Below are 24046 nucleotides of genomic sequence, written 5' to 3' on the forward strand. Positions count from 1 at the left end.
GTGCATCCCTATATATATATATATATATATATATATATATATATATATATATATATATATATATATATATATATATATATATATATATATATAGTAAGGAATATAACCCTACGAAAAAATTATTTTCACAAAAAATAACAAGCACAAAAACGTAAGGAGAAAGGGCTAGGTTAGCTTGAGTCGTGTGATACCCACACTATCCTTAAAACCATATTTATTACCTTCCAAAGGTGCTAGAAGCGTTGTAACCTAGATTTCACAGGATAAAACAAGCTACGAATTAATGTTTGAGCACTCAAACGAATAAACCCAACGAACTAGAACACGATTTTGAACACATGAAAAGGAAGAAGATTATCAGAGATTTTTGAAAGCAAAGTATATAAGCCGGTTCAGGTTTAGACTAAACCCGGTCAAGGCCCGATGAAACTCAACCCCATTCTTTTTCGGGCTGATTCCGAACTGGTTTAACGTTGAATTGGCCCGTGGGTACCTCCATGCCTAGTAGAGGAAAGGATTAGTGATTTCTTATCTGAATATTAGACATTTTAGGCAAAGTTAAAGCAATATAATATATATGAAAAAGGGAAGAATAGGAAAAGTAGAGAAAAAGAGAAGAAAGATTGGAAGCAAAGCAAGAAAAGTCAAAAGTGAACGTCTCAGCTGTTAAGCAGAAGGAAAGCATTAGGCATTAGACATGAGTCAGGCGTTGTGTACCAACACAGAAAACTACCAATCAGCTTCTCTTCTTTTTGTAATTTAAGCCCCTCTCCATTCATCTCCTCTCACTTTTAAAGCTTCCTATACAATTCTCTCTCTTTTTTCCCTTAACCATGATGCATTGGAGACACAACATCCAGGACGTGGGACCCAAACTAGGAGGTTTTGTACCTTATTGTGATTAATATAGATCGGTCATTTCCAACCCTGTTATTAAAAATTTAGAAATATATTGTCAATCATGTGAAATCGTGACAGTTTTGGTCCTCTGTTATTATATTATTATGACATGTTTGGTGTTGGTACACATAAATTGAAATTCCTTTTCCACCTTATTTTTTAGCAATCAAAATTTTATTATTTTATTGGTGAGAATTGCAATTTTCTCTAACCATAGAATTCAAATATCTAACCCCTCTCTAAGAGTAAAGAGTTGAAATTTCATGGAAAATGGGAAGAAAAAAGAAACATTGTGTGGACAAATTTGTCCTTGTTCCTTCTTCCCTTTTATTATTACTCAATGGCATTTTAGTTTTTACATCACTTCTTCTATTTCAATTTTCCATAATTATATTACTGTCGTCCAAACAATGAAATTTGAATTTTTTTTTATTCTTTTCTCACAAAATTACAATTTATTTTTCCCGTTATTGTCTAAATATTTTCATGATTCTTTTACTATTTTAAGTAAGCAATTTTGGATAAAGTAATAATAAATATATCTAATTTTATTAAACACTGATATACAAACAACTAATAAAATATTATTAGCTGATCAAACATAGCTAACACAATTAACAATTATCAACTATTAGATAATTGTCAAATACCTCTAAGTCGGAAGGAAATAACACTTTATAGTTTTATTTGTTGAGATATCAAAATATCATTTAAATTTAAAATATATTTTACAACACTCAGAGTAAGATATCAAAATGATTAATCATAAATATTTAACAAACATTATTACATGGATCATGGTCTATATAGTTGTATGGACCAAATTAAAATGTACATTTTTAATATACTAAAAATACATTATATGTATACATAAAGTACATTATTTGAAAGTACATTATTTGAGTACTAAAAATACATTATTTTATATACTATTAAATAATATACATTCAGTACAAAAATAATATACTTCTAGTATATTAAAAATGTACTTTGTATTTATGGTCCACACAACAATTTGCCAATGGGCTTGTTTGGCAATCAGCGGTTAGCGGATTGTATTAGCGGTTAATGAATAGCGGATTGTGTTAGCGAGTTTGGCTAGCGTATTGTATCAGCGATTTGTAAAAAGATGTTTGGTAAAATTAACTGTTTAGATTAACAGTTAACATGTAAAATGACCAAAAAGGTATAATAATAATAATAATAATAATAATAATAATAATAATAATAATAATAATAATAATAATAATAATAATAATAATAATAATTTATTATAATAAGAAAAAAAAAAAAAAGATGGGGATCAGAAGGGGATCATTCACATCGACAGCTTAAAAAAAACGAAGGGGGTTGAGCTCCCTTATAAAAGGAAGCTCAACGCCCCCTAAATTTTACGGAGCGTTATGTTGTGCATCTGTATGCACCATGCATGGTGCATACGGACGTCAAAACGACGTCGTTTTGGCGTCCAACTTAAAAAAAAAAAAAATTGCATAACTACACATCCATAATTTCATAACTACACTTTCAGAATTGCATAACTACACTTCCAGAATTGCATAACTATAATTTCAGAATTGCATAACTACACATCCATAACTTCATAACTACACTTCCAGAATTGCATAACTACACTTCCAGAATTTCATAACTAAAAAATCCAAAATGAATGAACTAATAATGAATAACATAATGTTGTTGCTGGGAATCAAAACTGATTTTTTTTAAGTAGGGCGCGCGTTTTATGCAAAACGACGTCGTTTTTGCATCCGTATGCACCATGCAGGGTGCATACGGATGCACAATATAATTTGCCAAATTTTACCTCTTGTCCGTCCCACATCGGATGGGCAAGAGTAGAGAAGCCTGAGGCTTCTTACGAACAATGTTAAATTTTTATTTTTCTTTTAATTAAATGAAGGGTGTTTTGGAGAAGAATATTATTCTTCTCCAAAACGCTGCTATATGCGAGGTTTGGAGCCAACCGTTACTCTAAATTGCTGAGTTATCAAGCATATTTTTTAACGTTTTGACCGAAGTCAAAATATCAAAATGAGATATTCACTCAAATTTTGGTAAATTCACTATTTACCAAACATGGCTAATATCTAATGGACAAAATATGTTTATTTTTACTCATTTTTTTTATTGAAAACCAAAAGGGTTATTTCACGAGAACTCCAAATTGAAGGAGGATGGGGTCGGTGTTGTGATGCTTTGTATCACATGAATAGATACACACATACTCCCCAACCCATTTTGATTAGCTTAGCAAAATAGCAAGTGGCGCCAAGAAAATATGATGGTTTGATCTTCACCTTGTGATTTCTCATGCGGACCCCACTCTCGTCCCTTAATTGACCGATGGACGACCTTTTTATTTTATTTTATTTTAATGAGGCTTATAAGTTATATAACACTGAGAAAAATGACGAATTGACTATTAGCCTTTATTCCCTCATTTTGTCAAATTCACATTTATGTCTTGACAATTTATCGTACATCAAGTAATTCGCTTAATATTCACGGAAAAATAAATCTAATAATTATATCAACCTTAAATTTTAACCCTTATTGATTATTAGAGGTGTGCAAATTTGGTAAAAGTTCAGTAAACTGATCAAATCGAAAAATTTCGATTAATCGCTTTTTACCCAAATTATATATATATATATATATATATATATATATATATATATATATATATATATATATATATATATATCCAGGATCAAGTGCGAAGGACTCTCCAGGTGAAAAATGCGTGCAAATCTCAGCCAGTAACTTCATTCAGATCGATTGTTCTTTTAAAAAAATACTACACTTCGAATAAACAAAAACTGTGCACTTGAAAGCACAAAAATATGCACTTGAATGCACAAAAATGTGCACTTGAAGTCTAAAATTCTGCACTCGAAGGTACAAAGATGTGCAATCGAAGCAATTTATGGTACCAAAAAGGGAAGTTATTTAACTTAAATGTTATGAAACAATTGCCCATACAAATAAATATGTTCAATCGAAGCAATTTATGGTAGCGAAAAGTATAGTTATTCAATTTAAATGTTATTGAAGCAATTGCCAATACAAATTGTTTCCAAATCTCACAACTTTCATTAAAATTTTAGTTATAGATTATTGAAAAGAATGCAAAACATAAAATAAATATTGGCCCATAAATGCACAAAAATATGCACTTGAACGCACAAAAATATGCACTTGAACGCACAAAAATATGCACTTAAAGGCCAATTTTTGACACTCAAAGTTATAAATATTTGCACTCAAAGGGAAAACTAAGTATTGAGATAGAACATATACACTCGAAGAAGGGAAAATATGCACCCGAAGAAAGAAACTATGCAATTGAAGAAGAAAAATATGCACTCGAAAAAAAATGAATTTCGAAACTTACCTACTCAAATTACAACAATGTCACCACTTATTTTTTTTTAATTCTTCTTCATTTTGGACTAGATCTAAATAATCTATGGTTGAGATTTAACCCCCACCCCCCCCCCCCCCCCCCTTTTTTTTTTTTTTTTTTTTACCTAAAGACTTTCTTCGCATATAATCAATAATATACTAATATATATATATATATATATATATATATATATATATATATGTGTGTGTGTGTGTGTGTGTGTGTGTGTGTGTGTGTGTGTGTGTGTGTGTGTGTGTGTGTGTGTGTGTGTGTGTGTTCTTTGGTTAACTATTAATTATACTTACACTTTTAAATTTGTGTTTTTATATTTGTAGTGTTGTTATTGTATTCTTTTTGTATATTTTCTTATAGATATATTATTATAGATATTGATGTAATTGGTAATATTGATTTTTAATTATAATTTTAAGAATTTAAAAATTTAGTTTAAAAAATTTTGGTTAATTGATTAACCGAAAAAAATACTTAGATTAGATTATTTCGATAATAAAAAGTTCGGTTCGGTTAATGGTTAAAACTTAAAAATTTTGATTAATTCGATTTGGTTAACCGAATAGTTAACCAAATGCACACCCCTGATTATTGCTAATTTGGATTATTATTATTATTATTATTATTATTATTATTATTATTATTATATTTAACTTTTGAAAAAAGGCAAAAGAAAAGCAGAGCTAATTTTATACGGAGTAAAATTCAAAAGTTATTCATTCATGACAAAATAGGCGCTTAATGAGGACAAGAAGACAAAATAAAGTCCGCCTAACCCACTAAAAAAGAATACGCATCATTAATCAAATTTAAAAAGATACCCCTAAATTATACTTTAATTTATAATTCCCCCACAAGTTTATCTTAAAGCATGGATAAAACTTTAAATTTAGCTCGTGAATATTGACCATAATTCAACTTGTGTGGTCAATTTTTATACACTTCCATATATTTACCTTTCACACACATTCCTTGATATGACATTTTGTACTGAATTCAAATTTAAAATAAAATAAATAATTAATCACACAAAAATAGTCGCATTAGATTATAAATTGGGTAATTTTTGTAGAAATAAGCACGGTTGTAACAGGCGCTAGGCAATAGTCGAGCGGTAGAATAATGTCTAGACGGCCTAAGCGGCTAACTAAAAAAAGTTAGTGCACGTGTGTGGGTGGATATATGTCATACATACATACATACATACATATGGGAGTCCAACCTTTATGCCATTAGACCACAAGGTCTTTCATACATATAATGAAAAAACATTAGCAAGGCTGAGCCGACCGGGTTAACACGCCTAACTCGATCAAAATGGACGAGTTAACTCGACCGAGTTAGGTGTTAGGCGACTGCCTAGGCGGTCAAGTCGGCCAAATTAGGCGCTAGGCGGGCGCCTAGGGGTGAAATCGCCACGATCTAGGGACGCTTTGCGTCTAGGCCAGTTTTTGCAATAGTGGGAGTAAGAAGCTTTTCTTGTGCCAACTATTATGTGATGACATCTTTGTTATCATTTCAAATGGGTGATCACAAGATCAAATTTTGACGGTAAAGACATAAATTTTTTGAGCTGAAAATGTTTGAAAAGTATAGAATATATATACTACACGATTGTTTTTTTTTTTTTTTTTTCAAAAAGAAGAGCATTTCTAGCTGTCATTTTGATGAGTTTCAACTTTCAACCATATTAATTTTTGTGTGACAAAAAATAAAAATATAAAAACAATCTTACATTTTACTCCTTAAATAAAATTAAAGAAAAGGGAAAATTGTCGTTGACTCTCCCTCTTCACCACAATATATTCCTTTCGCTAACGTTGTTTCAGTGCTTCATGTCCCCCTCCCCCTTCGCCTAACCTTTCATCTTCCATTTCCATTTCCATTTCCCACTGACACTTCTCTCTCTCTCTCTCTTCTACGTCCTCTTCATTCATCACTATTACAGCCATGCCTGTGGTGGTTTCAGACAGCTCCAGAGTGGGAGCAGAGCATAACCAAAGCAGATACACAACCCCAAGAAGCCAAAACCATAGCCAACCCATTGCAGAAGCAGATCCAAATCCTCATCTTATCTCTTCCAGCCGCTCCAAATCCACCATTTCTGCGCTTCTTCTTGCACCCTTCTCCCCCGCCAGCCCCACCCATGACCCGCCTATCACCCTCACCCCGAAAAAGAAGAACTTTACAACGTTCAGAGGACTGGGCTGCACTGCCTCGTCTCAGGTGTCGGTGCCCGCCGTGATTCGGTCCTCAGCGGACTGGGACTCCAGCAGGAGAGTGAAGAAGAAGAAGCTAAGGAGCAAGAAGAAGGCCCTCAATTCGGTTTCGGCCGCCGGAGACGTTGGCGGTAACAACGTTAATATCCTCAGTAATCCTCCGGCTGCTTCCTCTGATGTTTGGTGTGGTCCTGGGATTGGGTTCGCCACTGATGCGGCCTCTGTTGGTTGTGTCGTTTCTAGAAGGACTGCGTCTAGGAGAGGAAAGGTCGACGGTGATACTGTCAGACCCCGTGAGGTATTATTTGTTTTCTATTGGCATCTCTTTTATCTCTTCTAGGTGCTAATTTTTATTGTATGTTAATACTGGATTTCCTAGCTTAGTGGGTGGACTATGTTGTTTCAACTTTCAAATATGCTATTCAGTTGGCCAGTATGATATTGTTGGGCGGAGTCCGATAAGGGTCATGTCCATCGCCATATGGCTAGGGAATTGTTTGGTGGAAATCGGTAAAGGTCAAGTCTATCACCAGGGCCTCCATTTGTCTGTTATAGCTTTGACATAGCGGTAACAAATGGTATCAGAGTCATGTGAGGGTTCGATTCCCGAGAGATTGTTAGGCAAAGGATGGAGGCTGATAAAGGCCAAGGACACCAGGTGTGGCTAGGGAATTGTTGGGCGGAGGATGGAGGCCGGTAAGGGCCATGTGACTAGCAGAATGGCGGTGGCTGTGGGTCAAGTTTAGCACCATGTGGATAGGTGATTGTTGGTCATAGGGCGGAGGCCGATAAGGTGAAGTCCGACAACACTATGTGGCTAGAGGACTGTTGGGCGGAGGTCGGTAAGGGCCAAATCTAGTCCCATGTGGCTAGTGAAATTGTTGGGCGGAGGTCGGTAAGGGCCAAATTTAGTCCCATGTGACTAGCGGAATTGTTGGGTGAGGTCGGTAAAGGACCAAGTCCAACGCCATATGGTTAGGGGATTGTGGTCTGCAAGCCTGACCCTAACAGGTATTTAGATAGGGAAAGAGAGAGATGTTCTTTTCCATGAGTTGAGTTTTTATTAATCATTACCATAGGTTTTTGTTTTAGATGTAATGTAATGTATGGTTGTGTATAATTTTGGGCAGTAGGTTTAATGCCTTATATAAATGTTTATTTGTTTGGTCGAAAAAAAAATACAGTAGCCTCAGATTGATAGGATTGTAGTGTTACATGCTGTACACACTTGTTTTGTTCCATTCAATTGATGTTCTGTCTCTTAAGTAGTGGTCCTTCTTAATCCTGTATAGTGAAATTGGACAATTCTACAAAATTTGATTCTCTTACTTGCCTCCTGCTTAAACAGACTTAGAGGTTTTCTTATTTTTTTTTGACAGAGATCTGCATGTACTCTGAGGAGAATGGTGATCCCTGAAGACAACCCCTTTCTTGATTCCGACACTGCCTCAGGAATGACAAGGTCCCGAATGGATGTTTTGGGATCTAGGCATCATCGTTATTCTCGATATGGTTTCCCTGAAGGACTTGCAGAGGTTTGTTTACACATTATGGTGTTCTTTGTTTGTATAGTCATAAAGTGCTTAGTGTTGTTTCAAGATACTTGGACCGACAGAGTGACCGCTTCAAAACTGAAATAGCTTGTAGCCATGCAACCACATTGTTTGGTACTAGGTTTAGTTGATTCTATTTAGGGTTACTGTATTGTTGGGTAGAGGCTGGTAAAGGCAAGTCTAGCATTGGGTGGCTGGGGGATTGTTGGGCGGAGGCCAGTAAAGGACTAAAGGCAAGTCCTACACCCAACGTCTTGAAAATGTGTGGCGGTATAAGGAAATAAAGTTGCGCCTTCGCTACTAGCTATAATTTTTGGCCTAGTGGTAAGCGCTTGATCTTAATAAGTGGTATCAAAGCTAGATCACGGGTTGGTGCTGGGAGGGGTTGGTATAGTGGTAAGCGCTTGATCCTGACACTTATTTTTTATCTGTGTTTTTTAACTGTTCTGTTAATATAATAACCTTGGTATTTTGATAAATACCCAACACGTCTTTTACAACCATGAATCATGAATCCTTGAGGGTATTGCCCAGTCAATAGATCATTATGATGTTTACTCTTATTAATGTCAACTATATCTAAGGTTTAGAACTATTGTCTCAAAATTCTCTTGAGAACAACTTTTGCCTTTGTCGGAAGAAAAACCAAAAGGACAAATGTATCAAATGAAATACATGAATCTAGAAAATGCAAACTGAATAATAATCTAAACATATATGCTGAGCTAATTTATATATAATATCAGTTTACACAGAGACCATTGGTAATAATTTTGGTGAGTGATTGTAGGTTGTAATGCTGCAAAGCCGTTTAATGGAAGGAGGATCCGAAGGGTCTGATCGATACCGGGATTGGAGACTTGATGTTGATCACATGTCATACGAGGTATGCCAAATCGCCAATTCCCTCATCGACGCTCATTTACTATTATAATATACTTGGTGCTTTTAAGGATTTCTGAGACACAGAGTCCTATCTTCATATGATAACAATTCAAGGATAAACTCACTTCGTGATGTGAACAGGAACTGCTGGAGCTTGGTGATAGAATTGGACATGTAAGCACCGGATTGAGAGAAGATGAGATTGATCGATATGTGCGAAAAACTAAACTGCCCCTCTCAGCCAAATTGTCATCACATTTCCTAGCAGAAACCGAAAGAAAGTGCAGTGTTTGTCAGGTTGGTTCTCGTTTCCCCAACTCCGCTTGGATTTCATTGTTTTAACTGTATCATTCTCCCTGTTGGGCGGAAGCCAGTAAAGGTCAAGTCTAGCACCTGGTGACTGGGGGATTGTTGGACGGAGGCTGGTAGAGGGCCAAGTCCAGCACCCAATGTCTCAAAGATGTGATGACGGTCTATAAGGAAATAAAGTTGCGGCTCTATAAGTGGTAAACGCTTGATCCTAACACTTCCCGTCTCTGAGTATAGGAGGAATACGAAAGCGATGATGAGATGGGCAAGCTGGTGTGCGGACACTTCTACCACATTCATTGCATAAAACAGTGGCTTCTGCACAAAAACGCCTGCCCGATTTGTAAATCCACAGCCAGTCGTGTCTAACTCTGCCGAAATCTGATAAGCATTCCTCCATCTGGTTGCTGCTTTTGTTTCTGTACAGTTCCCGTTGTCATTGTAAGCAAGATTTATCACTTCATTCGATATAGCATTCTGATCTCTACAGATAAAATGAAAATTGTTGACCTTTTGGTTCATGGGAATATACCATATCAGCTTAAGATTCTGGATCCAAATGATTTTTGCAATTTTTTTTCTTAAAGATAAATTTTGATTTCACATGTATTATGCCTCATGTGTGACTTTACATTTGGAAGATGCTCTCTATTCTGATGTCTTGTCGTTTCTTTGCTCTACCAACAAAAAATGTAGTACAGTAGTAGTAGTATGCTGTATTGAGCTTGACAGTTGATGAAAGAGTTAATACAAGATAGGATCTTTCGAATATAGTGGCACCCTAAACTTTCAATTTAATTACTGATGTTCCTTCAATTTTCAATTTTAACCAGTCATGGTTCTTTTGTTAGTTTAAGTAAAGGCAAAGTTAGAACCAGAGTTGGTTAAAAATTTATAAGTTAAAAGACCATGGGTGGTTAATTTGAAAATTGAAGGACCGGAGTGGTGTAACTTGAAAGTTAAGACTAAACGTGACGGTGTCACTATACTCGGAGGACCCTAATTGGTGTTAACTCGTTAAGGATGTACATGGCAAGGCATTTGTGGCCATACATTGTAGATTCCTTAATGGCTGCTAATGGTTTCCAGGTTTTAGGATCCAAAACGTGCAAAAAGAGTAGAAGGGTGGTGGTGTTGAGTTTTCTGGTCCATTTTCAATTTGTCCTAGTCTGTGATGCCAAACTAGCTCTGGCTGCAAACTAGCCATAAAATTTTCTGGGGATATTTTGCAAGAATATGAAGACCAGGTTCTGTGACTCATGTTCACATTCTTACAGTTATGAATATTTGTATTTTAGAAACCATTCAAACATGCATTACAATATTAGCCTTGTTTTTCTTGTGTTTCAGGGCAAGAATTAATCTTTAACAGGATAGTAAGTAAGGTTTGTTTTTGAGTCCGTGTGTGAAGACTGAACATTGAACAAACACGTGACCCTGTGGGGGTGTTTGGAAAATAACTTATCACCCAAAGTTTAGTTTGTTTGATTGGTCAAATCAAACTAGTATGAGTGTTTGGTTTTTATATTTAAATATATAAATTTTTATTCAAATTTATATTTTTAATATCATACAGCCTACAACTTAATTGAGTCTTTGCCTACAACTACAAGTGTCAAACGAACGGGTTAGTTCGGAGTCCAGTACAAGTTTGGCCCATTTGGATCGGGCCGATCAATTTGTTATAATTAGCGAACTAGGGCTAGCTCGTTTTATACTATGGACAAAGTCAAACATTAATTTTTGATCAATGGACCAAGCCGGCCCGATCCAACCCGTTGGCCCATACAATTTTTCAAAGATAAAATCTACAAACATAATAAGTCTCAGTCAAAGTTATATCTTTAATTTATGTCTATTTTTTTAGTGCTAACCATTTTGTACATTGTGCTTTTAGAGTTGTACTATACAAGTTTTTGAACAAAAATACACTTACCGTTATAACTTACGTTATATTTTCTATTACTTTTACCATGCACATGTATCCACCATATCTTTCTTATATTCTTTAATGATAATAATATATGTAGACATTATACATTGAATTAATATAATAAATAAATTTGATTTCATTTAGATTTTAATTAGTAAAAATTTGTTAATTACTTTTTAAAATATAAATATTGATCATATGTTTTAATTTTGCGCATCACGCATAGAAAAGACTAATAATAATAAATATATATTAACACAATTAACAATGCATTGAACACTTAAAAGGACTCTAGTCTCTAACTCTCTATTACTCTATAATCTATCTATTATTTATATAATGCAACAATGCAACAATAACATTTAAGTAAAATATATAAGTATTTATTCAAAAGTAACATTTATATAGTGCAACAATGCAACATTCATAATTAATATTGATTTCTTCAATTTTTGTAATAATTCTTAAGTTAAATAGTTTAAAATAAATATGTAAACTTGTAAAATTTAGAAAAAAGAAACATAATTTAAATGAATTGATATATAATTTTTTATATTTTTATATTTTTTATTTTATGGGCTATAGACTGAGCCGAAGTTTAATTTTAATTTTCTAAAACGGGCCAAGCCCGGTCCAAAATATAATCGGGTTGGACCGACCAAGACAAAAAAATAAGCTGACTAATGACAGGTTGGTCCAAGCCTGCTCGTTTGAGTTGTTATACCATGGACCAGGGTCTGCCTTGCAATGTTGACCCTGGTCTTAAACGACGTATAAATTGTATATTTTTAGTATTGGAATTGTAAACTTCTAGAGTTTAAATTGTGTTTCTAAATCAAAACACATAACAACAATAGAAGAGAATTTGCGAGGTGATTCATCGGGAGGCTTTGATCAAGGTAATTAGTTAAGTTTTCAATTCAGTTATAGATACGTTTGTGTAGTTGTTTAGACTTTAGATAAGTTAAACAGGAACTCAGAGATTCCTAAATCTTTCCAAAGTGTTCCAACAAAAAAATTTCAACCTTTTGGTTACATCACCCTTTTCTTCGAGAACTTGATCCATTCGTTTCTTCTAAGTTTCGGGACGAAACTTCTTTTAAGGGGGATAGAGTGTAACAACCCAAAATTTTATTTCATAAATCCGATATTAAGAAATTCCAAAATAGTCATTTTCACTCTATTAAAAATTTTTGCGATCAATTGGTGTTTGAATAAATTATTTTTGTCACATTTTATATTAATTCGACACCAAAACTTATTTTATGAGAGATTTCTAAATTTTCGGGTACTTCGCGTATCAAGTTTTAAATCGAGAATTCAATCTGAGTGAAACCGGGAGAATTCAAAAAGGCTTTAAACAAGTGTTCATCTAAATAGCCTTTTGAGAAAATTCATTTTCCACCCCAAAGTGTTTAAAATAGCATTTCTAGTCTATGGTTCATGTTGCAAGGTGGACCAAAGAGACATTCTCCTTGTCTGATCTTTTCTAGACCTACCACCAAATTACCATTTTGCCCTCCACCAATCATTGAGTATCCTTCTAGGGTTTTGAACCCATATATAAGCAATAGAAAGCCAACTTTTCTCCTGATTACATTCTTTGTCTACCCACCTAAGAGCTCATCAGGAGAGAAAGAAGAAACACAGTGAGTTTTTGGTTCATTTCCATCCTTGTTCTTCTAGTTTCCTCTCTTTAGCTTCTATCTTTGAGTTCCTCCTCTTAAGTGTTATTGTTTGGCTTGTTTGAGTCATTTAGGTGGTGAAGGGGGTAGTGGTTGAGTTGGGATGAAGAAGGAATCCAAGTAAGAAGAAGAGACAACAAGAGGTATAACCCCATGGACTCCCTCTTAGATTTGGCTCTGTGAAGCCTCTTTATTGAGTAGAAATGAGTATAAATTATGGAATTTTGTTGTGTTTATGCTTGAAAGTGATCTAGTATTTGTCTTTGAGTTGTTGAGAATGTTTTGGACTTGTTTGGGTTGAGATTGCAGATGAAAATGCCATCTGGTGCACAAATAGTGTGCACCAGATCAGACCAGCGGCCCTAGCCGCGGCCCATCAGGAGGGCCGCCGGCTAGATCCGTGGTCACACGGGTCTAGGGCACGGCCCTAGAGGAGGGTCACCGCCTAGACCCAATGGAGTAACGAGGCATATGGGGCGGCTCTTGAGGAGTCCCAGCCCAGGCCCCTAAGTATTGATTTGAGGAGATTCTGTGCAGTGGTCGGACCCTTGTGGCTCAGCTACGTGTCATTTCGGGCCGAGTGTTATGGGCCCTTGTGGCTCGGCTCTTCGGGATCGTCTCGACGCACGTTTTGGCTTTGATTTCGTGGAATTTAGATAAAAAATGAGTAAGTTATGAAGGAATTGAGAAGGATTTGCTACACAGTATAATTTTGGCTAAGTTCACTGTGTATAAGAAGTGTTTGACAATGTGATCTGTTGATATTTTTTGTTGAGTAGAGAAGCATGATCCTTTGAGAATATGATTTATTATGGAAGCATGACTAGATTAGGATATTTGATTAATGACATTCAAAGCATATTTTGTTGTTAGAAATGTATAGAATTTACTATGTTGCAAACCGAGCATGATGTTTTATTCTTGAGTACTTCATGTTATTTTATACATGGTTTAGAAGCATGTTATAGAGTATTTGGCATCTCGCATATGGCATATTTCAAAAATGCATAAGGGGCCAACGTGAGCCCAAGTAATATTTTCTAAAACCATAAGCATGTGGCATATCATTCTTTGATGCATTGAGAAGTAGTAGAGTTGTTGCATGCATGAGATTGATGCATGAGAGATATATCTATGTATTATCTATATTGGTGAGGTTTTGGAGGATACTGGTTGGACTATATCCTCTCGGGAGATATTTATGGACATTGCGGACCCAGTATATGTAACGCGGCGTATTCCCACGTTACGAGGTTGGAAACTGCCCGCCAGGCTTAGAATCCTGGTCAGGGGGTGTGCACACTAAAAGTTCGATACCTGATTCCACAGCGCGTGAACCACGAGATTGGTTCCGTAGACGGTAGGAGATATTGGGTTGGATTTACGCCGTTCCCGATGGGGCAATTCACGCTTCGGTGAAACCCTGAGCCGTCTACGAGCGAAAAGAAAAGAATGTGAGTCATGAGAGAGTCAAAAGAAAGAAAGCGAGTCAAGAGAGACTCAAGAGAAAGAAAGAGAGTCAGGAGAGACTCAAAAGAAGAAAGAGAGTCAAGAGAGACTCAAGAGAAAGAAAGCGAGTCAAGAGAGACTCAAAAGTAAGAAAGACAGAAAGAATGAGTCCTCCACAGAAAGTACTCTATTTTTACGAGTGTATACGAGTATATATATGTTTATAAAATTGCACGAGATTGCATATGAGCATGATTATAGTATTGCACGAGATTGCATATGAGTATGATTATAGTATTGCACGAGATTGCATATGAGTATGATTATAGTATTGCACGAGATTGCATGTGAGTATGATTATTGTATTGCACGAGATTGCATAAAAGTATGTTTATAGAATTGCACGAGATTGCATATTAGTATGTTTATGGAATTGCACGAGATTGCATTTGAGTAGAATATTGCATGAGATTACATAATGAGAATGTTGATTTAAGATTGTTCATCGAGCATGATTATTTTGTTATATTTGAAGCCTTGTATATCAAGTTTATGTGATGAGAATGTGAGAGCATAAGAATACCTGTTATATGGTTTATTATCATGATCCTACCTGTGAACATGAGTTGCTTGTTAATGTAATTGAAGTGTTTATATGTTGAAGTATCTAAGTGTTCAGTCTTATATGTATATAAGCATGCCAGTTGATATTATAGGTTGCAAGCATCTAGAAAGTATTTGATGGATCTAAAGATGTATATGAGATGAGTTTGTTGTATTCAAGAGAATTCAAATGTTTTTCAAAGTATATTCTATAGTACTTTACAGGGTTGAGTGTAGTTATACTTAGCTTCGTGCTAAGGCGGGTGTTTTCTTATTTGTCTATGTGTTGCTTGCAAAACCCCTTTCAGGTGGGCCCAGCAGTGAGAAGAGATCAAGTTAGATTAGTCTCGTAGTTTGAGATGTCTAAACTCTAGTTATGATGATGACTTTGTTTACGGATTTAGACTCTTTATTATTATTATTATTATTATTATTATTATTATTATTATTATTATTATTATTATTATTATTATTATTATTATTATTATTATTATTATTATTATTATTATTATTATTATTATTTTGTTTTTGATGATGATGTAGATTTGTGGGGTGACTTTTTCCCCCTTATGTTTTTCAGAATTTCTTATGGGAGTTAGATATTTATGTTATTTCTAGTTTTACCCCTTAGCCTGTGCGATCACCACGGAGTGGTGGTTGTGGCGATGACATTCCCAATAGTTATCTTTAGTTAATAATTCCGCTGCTTAGTTTATGTTAATGTTTGGATTAGAGTTGTGATTAAGAGATAGAAAAGTGGGGTGTTACAAATTGGTATCAGAGCGGTACGAACCGCGGGAGACTTAGGATGTTTGACCCTTAAGATTGAGTATAGAAACTCTAAATAAAAGTCCTAGGAAGGACAAGTTAAGGAAAGACCTTTAAGTTGAAGTCTTAAGAAAGACAAGATATGAAGAGAACATTAAGTGAAATCCTAGGAAGGACAAGAATAGGGAAAGAGCCCTAGGTTATGAAAATTGAGATAAGAAAGACTCTAAGTTCAGTGACTAAGGATGAAAATCAGAGTTAAGAGAAAAACTAAGTACCAGTTAGGAACGCGGTGAGGTTGTGAGTTCCCTTGCGTTTGCCTATCTGTTTATGTGCTTTATCAATGTGTTTAAAGTGCTTTTGCTTATCTTTGAAAGTTAAGTAGAGAAGTTAAAAATGAGAAGTTGAAAGAGAAAAACCAAGAGTTCCAATGTTGAAAGTGAAAAGCTAGAAGTTGAGACTTTGAAAGTTAAAGCTTAGAAGAGAAGTTGTTCTTGTTAAGTTGTTAAAGTAGATGAGAAGAGATGCCTTTGTTTGCTTTGTGTGCTTTGTTGGTTGCGAGCTTTGTCTTAAGATTAGAGAAGTTAGAATCAGCTAAATTTTAGTCGTGCTAACAAGAATGATCTATTCTGGTCATGTTCACAGGGTTTCGCGATGCCGCCGCGAACAGTTAGAGAGGAATCTCCTCTCTCTTCAGGACCTGGAGCGTCGTCATCTACAGACTTGACCGAGAGTCTGCGCCAGCTCACCCAGTTGACTCAGACCATATGAGCTGCCGTACTCAATGGGAATAACAGTGGTGGTGATGTGTCTAGGAAGATCACAGGACGTAATCCACCGTGTTACTTGGGTTAGGAGGATCCGGAAGTTCTTGAGAGTTGGATCCGCATGTTTGACAAGTTGTTTGACGTGGTAGGATGCCCAGAGGATCAGCGAGTAGAGGCTGCAGTATACTATATATCTACAGGGAGAGGCTGCCGTACCGGAGGAGTTGGACCAGGGAGGATCATGGTCATGGGACAGACTCAGGCTGGAGGCCGCAATCTCGAGAAAGGTAACACTCTAACTTAGAATGAGTGTGTTGATTCTTGCATGAATGCTTAATGGGATGTGTATGCTTGAGAAAATTTGTTACAAGTTGTGGGAAGATGTGCTAGTTTAAAATTTTGGGAACTTAGAAGTTAATTGAGAATTATCTTAGAGAAAAGCTTAGACTTGAATGTTATGAATTAACAAACAAGAGATTTGAAGAATGGAAATAAGTGCAAGTAGGGATAAAATCGTTAATGAACGATTAAAGTTTAGTTAAGAGAGTTGTTTACCGAAGTAGAAGTGAAACCAGGAAAAAACGAAAAGAAAGAAATGACAAGAATTTTTTTTTTTAATAGCTTGAAACTCCATAATACTTGCATATCTATTTACTAAGGTATAATTTGTTATTGAATTACCTATTGCAGGTGGATGAAAAGGGAGGTCACCAACACTATAATACTAAATTCCAGATTTAGAGATTGCCATGTAAGTTTATACTTAAATTATCGTTGATATATTGTTTTGATAATGGTTTGCCACTTAGTACTTAAATTATCTTTGATACTTCTACGACTTTTGGATAACGGACAATTTTAATATGTCATCGCAAGTGCACGAGTTAATTGTAATTTAGCGTGCAAAGCAAGGATCGACCCCACAGGGAATTGATACTGATAGATACCCCAAAATAGCCGGCCGGGAAGGCCTGGCAAGGCGGCCTGGTCAAGGCATGGCTTGGTTCTTAGTAGGTGGAGGATCCCCAGGGCCCCTCCCAGCCATCGTGCAAGGCATCCTACGACGGCTGTTGTTCATGATCCTCTGGCAACCAGCCTCAGCAGTCAGTGCGTCCTCAGGTGGGCTTCAGGATGAGACTCGATTGGGCGACCAGCCTCGGTGGCCGGCGTGTCTCCGGCTGAATACCCTGCGGGATTCAGATGGATGACCAGGCTATGCGGGGCGGTGTGTCCCCGACCGTGCGCTGCTCCTGAACCTGACCGGGCGACCAGGCTTCGCAGGCGGAGTGTCCTTGCCCGGATGCAGAAGCCCCTGAAGGCATCCCCACGGTGGCCGGGGCGTTCCCGATCCGGTGCATATCCAGAAACGGATATTGTTGGTCCCGATAGGGTGGTGAAAGTCTAGAGGGGGGGGGGGGGGTGAATAGACTTTCAAGCTTTTTACAAATAAATAACTCTTTGGTAACTCCAACTCTAAGTAACAAGTAAATAGAGTAAGTAAGTTTGAACTGCACAGCAGAATAATAGTATGTAAAGAGTTATGCCCAACCAATAATTTAAATGTGCATGTAAGATGGGTACAGATGATATGTAAAGTGACAGAGATATCTTGAATAAATAAAGGAGATGGTTCACTCAATATTTAACAATATTATTCAAGATTGTAAATAAATATCGTGTCACGTCGATCGTGTGACGAACGTTACATGCAACACGTCAAACTTGCTTAGAATGATTCAATATTTAAGCTCGAGAAGTTTGAGTCACATGTATACGTAAAAACAAACTAAACCCGGATGATTAAGATAACTGTGAATAGTAAACGGGTTAGTCGGATAAGATAGATAGATAGAGCAGATTATGTAAGTGCGGTATGTAAATGAGAGAGGCAATTTATAGTGGTCCGGAAGTGGCGTAATCTTCCTAGTCCACTTTACTCCATTTACTTCTAGGAGTAATTCACTATTTTCCACACACAGTTACAATAGTAAATAAGCGCTACACAAGCACTTCTTCCGGATGTCTTGCACACAGCTACACCCAACTCCGAGTGTCTCGCACATAGCTACACTCAACTCCTAGTATTTCGCACACAGCTATACTCAACGCCAACTAAGTGTCTTGCACACAGCTACACTTAGCAACTACGAGTGTTTTGCACACAGCTACACTCACTAGAGTATTTTGCACACAGCTATACTCTTTTTACAATTACAAATACAAAGGTAATTGTATCTCTCTCTCCAACTAGTTTTGAGACTATTCAGACTAAGTCTCTAATGAATATGTGAGCACTTGCACTTTTCGAATTTTGCACTTGTTTATCCGTGTGTATTCACCTCTGTCTCTGCTTGTCTTCAAGTCTTCATGGCTTTTTATAGGCAATCAAATATATCCGTTGGAGTGGGATAATTTGATATTTGAAATTTGAATCTTCATAGCCTGATATTGTTGACAATATTAGATCTTCAATTTTGATTTAATTGTCAACTTGCCTGACAAAATAATATTTTATCACAACTTGATTTTCAAGTTGTTTCTTAAAATATTATTTTTTGTTGTCAATTTGAATATCCAACGAATCTTTGAAATAAATTCATCTGATAGAATTTATTTCTAGGATAAGTTTTTATATTCATGTCTTCATAAATATTTTTCCGTTCTGATCAAATATCTTCAGGCAATTTTGGATTCTTGTGGCATGTGGGCTGATCCAAAATAAATTCCTTCGAATTTATACATTTTCTGAACATCTTTCTTCTTTGCCACATTGTGCTCCTTTGACTTGGACACTTCTTGCTAGTTTGACTTGAACATTGTGCTTTTCTGATTTGGTCATATTGTGCTCCTTTAGAACATTGTGCTCCTTTAAGACATTGTGCTCCTCCGCATCGTGCTCCTGGGAACATTGTGTTTGTCCGCATCGTGCTCCTTGGAACATTGTGCTTGTCCGAATTCTTGACTTGTAAAAAATAAGTCTTTTGAGGGAATCAATCTCAGGCATAATCGTTTTAAGTAAGGACTTCTACCATTTCGCCATTAGGCTCATCCGGTCATTTCTTGCAACGCCATTCCTTTATGCTTCTTTCTCGGATGAATACTCGTAGGACCAAAATTAATTTCCCAAATTTATTTTGTTCTTCCTATGGTAGATTCCTTTTGACTCGATATTCTGATTTATGATGCGTATACTAAAAGACCTAAAAACTAAGGGGATCTAAAGTACATTTGGCTCATCAAAACTTACAAAAATATTCCTATCAATTTTCCCCCTTTTTGATGACGCCAAAACCTATACTCAGTCATTTGGCTTGTCTTTAAAAACAATTATTTTTCAAAAGATTTTATTAATTTTTGACATAGCCAAGACGAGTTTAACAATTGATTTTGACTCTAGCAACTAAGTTCCTATTCGCATTTTTGGACTTAATGATAACGAAATTTTGTAATTTTCTAATTTATGCGATTTGATACAATCTAAGCTAAAAATTATTACCTTTCAAGACAAATAAAATATCAATAGATAAAAAGGAAAACTTAATAACATCATAAACAGATAATTCGAATCATTTCAAATTGTTCCATGATCATGAGTTCAAGTTCGTGGACCAAACAAACAAAATGTGACAGCAAAAATCAACATCATGGAAAACGCTCTCGAAAAACCACCGAACCAACGTTCGTCGGAAGATCAGGATCTTCTCGAACGGAGCACTAAAAAGTCCAAGCGCGACGCCGGTGGGGTGGTGATTGCTGCTCAGAAGGCTGTAGATGTGGTATTGGAGACACCTCTGGATAAGATGGGTGAACGTGGAACCCAGCCGGATCAACCAAGATGCGATCTGCCACCTTTGTCATTCCGCGATGCGGTGGCTGGGAACGCGATCACAAACTACGACGTCACCCTGGAGGACATGAGCAGTGATGACTGCTCTTCCGACGAGGATCTGAATGAGGAATCGGATGATCCTCTATGCCCGACTATAAGGCTCACCAAGAAGGAGAAGGAGGCCATCAGAGCACCGTGGAGGCAGGCTCTAATAATCAAGGTCTGGGGAAAGCAGGTGGGATACTCCTTCCTGATGCGTAAACTGTAACACCCCTGATTTTCAAGACATTTAAAACTTAATAATAAAGGTAATATCTCATTAAATCCCAAAGCGTAACATAAGTGTACGGGGTGCTATGCCACACCTGGGCTAGAGAACCCAGGTGCACAGGCTGTCTAACTACTATCCTCTGAAATATAAATGCATAACATGGCACGCAGGCCGAAAGGGAAACTATACTACTTCTACGCTCCCGTTCTAGCGCGCTCCAGTGCTCTAATCCTCTGTGCCTGAAAGCCAAATATATCTGTTCAGCGAAAGATGCTGGTAACCCACACCAACGCGTTGAAATACAATACATATAGAGATATATATAGATATACGAAAACCATTTTGAGCATGAAAATATATCCTACGAACTCTAGCTTTTAAAACCGGGAATGACTCGACAGATAAGGCCAGACACAAGCAACAGTTATAACAGTCATATGCAGTTCGCAATAGATAAGGCAGATAAGGCAAGGCATAAACAATGATCACCACCCATCATAATCAATCCCCAACATAAATCCCACAGTCACATTTCTCCAAGACACTCATAATCACAGCTCATCCATATCACAACACATGGCACACTTTGTTGGCGCCACAGGACCAATCGCATGCCCATACATGAGGGTCAGCGCATATAGCTCTGACACGGCCCCGCAGCACCCTGCCCCGTATCGCAACACGGAGGGGTCGATCGCAACCGACCGATGAACCGCAGCTCATCATAATGTTTGATCGCAACCAAATAGTGGACCGCAGCCCAAGGGAGTGTGTTACCTGACTGTAGCCAGGAATTCCCATCTGACTACAGCCAGCTTCTGAACCGCAGCTCAGGAAAATGTCATCTGTTTGCAGCCAGGAATTCCCATCTGACTACAACCAGCTTCTGGACCGCAGCCCAGGATACCGTCATCCGACTATAGCCAGGAATTCCCATCTGACTGTAGCCGGCTTCTGAACCGCAGCTCAGGATAACCAATCCGATCGCAACCGAATTGGGGCAACACGCACACATAACACATAGCAAGCACATGCAGCCCACATTACACATTGGGAAGGGGGATAAAGCGTATAACAAAACCTATGCGTGATCCACCACATACTAAGAATAGTCCTAAGGGGTTCATACTTCTTCCACCTAGGTCAACGGGATACCAATTCAACTAGCATGCAATATAATAGACTCATAAACCTACGAACGGTACCCGAAATATCAAACTAGACATAGGCACGACAAACGGGGTCCGTTGGGACACCACGGGGATCGGGGAAACATCAAACGGGGAAGCCGGGAGCCCGAGGTAGGTGAATTTCCAGCGGGTAGCCGGTGGGTGGGGGGTCCACCCGCCGGCTGCCCGCCGGCTGCTACTGTTCCGAGCAGCGGGTGCCCGGCGGGCAGCTGCCCGCCCGCCGGCTGCCCGCTGCCGGAGCTGCCCGAGAACGCCGCGGGTAGGTGGCGGGTCCCCTACCCCCACCTACCCCCCACTGACTCTTTTCACCACTTTTCGTCCCGGGAACCGTTGTGGAACCCGAAACCATGCTTAGACACTTTTCAACGTAATCAACGACAACACATAGACAATTAACGGATCAAATACGATAAACGAACGGTACATAACCTAACATGCTTTTCTAATCATAATCAACACCCAAACATGCGATTCCCACCCGATAATCCCAGAATAAGATCATACGATACAACCTAGGGTTCTAATCACTTTTATATCAATCAAGAATACGGTTCGTCTTCTAATTGCAAGATTCGGTAAGGATAACACATAAACATCAAGAGCATCACATAATTATCAATAACAACACATAATCATCAAGAACTCCATATAATTACCAAGAACACCATAATTATCAAGAAACTCCCAATATCAAGATTATCAAGATTCCTCATGGAATCATTATATCGACATCAATAATAATCATCATCAATCGCCATTTACAACAATATGGGGGAAACCCTAAGGGGAAATCATAGCTATGAAAATAGGTTTTGTTGAGACATGGGTTACCTCTTAGCCTTAATTAATTCCTTGGCTATGAAGGATCTTTCTTTAAGCTTTCTTGCTTTCTTGATTTCTTCTAAGGGAATTCTTGGAGCTCTCCTGGGGTGATGGGCGTTTATGCGTGTGGGGGTTCTGGGTGTCTCCTAAGTTCTTTATTTATATATTTAAGACTCCTAATCAGGGCCTGAATGGTATGGGTTTACTAATCCTATTCCTTATAGGATTCAGGGACTTGATTTAGGGATAAGGGTCCATATTAATTAGAGCGGATCCTAATCACAATCTGAATAGTAAAAGGTTTACTATCTTTATTCCTAATAGACTTAAGCCTCTAATTTAGGCAAGGGTCTACGGTTCATGGTGGACCCCATTAATTAATTAAAGGGGAACTTAACTTAATTAATCATATTTAATTATTATTAGCGGGATTAATTAAATAATTAATCCAAGATTAAAGGTCGTAACACGGGGTGTTACATAAACTCCGCGCTTTATGGAGACCTAAGGGGAGCTTCGAAATGGTGGCCATCGACAATGACTATTTCCTCGTCAAATTTGGATCCGTGGATGACCTGAACTTTGCCAAATTCGAAGGCCCATGGATGATCCTTAATCACTACCTGATTGTCAAGGAATGGGAGCCTAACTTTGATCCTTGGGCAGATAAAACTGAGAAAGTCCTAGTTTGGGTGAGATTCCCGTGCCTACCCATCGAATACTACAGTGGTGTATTCCTCAGGAAGATTGGCGTTAAAATTGGAAGACCAGTGCGGGTTGATCACGCTACCAGCCATGCATCCAGAGGTCGTTTCGTCCGGATCTGCGTGGAGGTGGACATTACCAAGCCGCTATTGTCAAAGTTTACGTTAGAAGGGCGGAGACGGCTCATCGCGTATGAAGGCCTACACCTGGTGTGTTTCCAGTGCGGGATGTATGGCCATAATGCCGAGTCCTGTCCGACGATTAAGCAAGACGGAGGGACCACCGTGGCAGAGCAGAGCCGAGCACCAACGGAGATAGAGGCGGTTTCAAAGCATACTGAGGCGCCAGCAGCAACGGCAAAACCTTACGGAGCATGGATGGTGGTTACTACTTACTAAGCCGGATCGGCGATGTCAACAGCGGTCGGAGCCAGGTAGGCAACGCAGGGACGGACCTGGGACGAGCCAAAACAAATCGCGCTTTCAACCTTTGAATGATGTGAGGGAGGAAGAAATCATGAGTAGAGAGGCAGAGGCTGCCTTGGAGGGTGACACTGAGGAGAACACTCAACTCGAGAAACAGATTGTGGACCATGGGGTGGCCGCCAGCGCTGGAGATAAATCTGGAACCTAACATGCTGCAACTGGTCGATCACAACGTCGAGCAACTGTAGTGGTACATGAGAAACAGATAGAGAACCAGAAGGAAGCCAGACTTGC

General features: G+C 37.8%; 2 protein-coding genes across 3 annotated transcripts; both read left to right on the top strand.

The window, feature by feature from the left end:
- The first annotated feature begins 6157 nt into the window (after positions 1-6157).
- LOC109150244 (E3 ubiquitin-protein ligase RNF6) lies at positions 6158-9959 on the top strand. 2 transcript variants are annotated; one of them, XM_019298163.1, is made up of 5 exons: positions 6158-6856; positions 7938-8093; positions 8902-8997; positions 9138-9293; positions 9796-9959. In XM_019298163.1, exons 1-5 carry the CDS (start codon positions 6290-6292, stop codon positions 9802-9804), a joined length of 984 nt encoding a protein of 327 aa, XP_019153708.1. In that variant the 5' UTR covers positions 6158-6289; the 3' UTR covers positions 9805-9959. The 2 variants fall into 2 exon arrangements, with proteins under 2 accessions (XP_019153708.1, XP_019153707.1); XM_019298162.1 differs by having other exon boundaries at positions 6160-6856; positions 9543-9959.
- A 13184-nt stretch (positions 9960-23143) lies between these two features.
- LOC109150204 lies at positions 23144-23725 on the top strand. The gene has a single exon (XM_019298121.1). The coding sequence runs from the start codon at positions 23144-23146 to the stop codon at positions 23723-23725; it is 582 nt and encodes a 193-aa protein (XP_019153666.1).
- Positions 23726-24046: the final 321 nt, after the last annotated feature.

Source organism: Ipomoea nil, unplaced genomic scaffold (genome assembly GCF_001879475.1).
Source record: "Ipomoea nil cultivar Tokyo-kokei standard unplaced genomic scaffold, Asagao_1.1 scaffold2219, whole genome shotgun sequence".
Taxonomy (NCBI): domain Eukaryota; kingdom Viridiplantae; phylum Streptophyta; class Magnoliopsida; order Solanales; family Convolvulaceae; genus Ipomoea; species Ipomoea nil.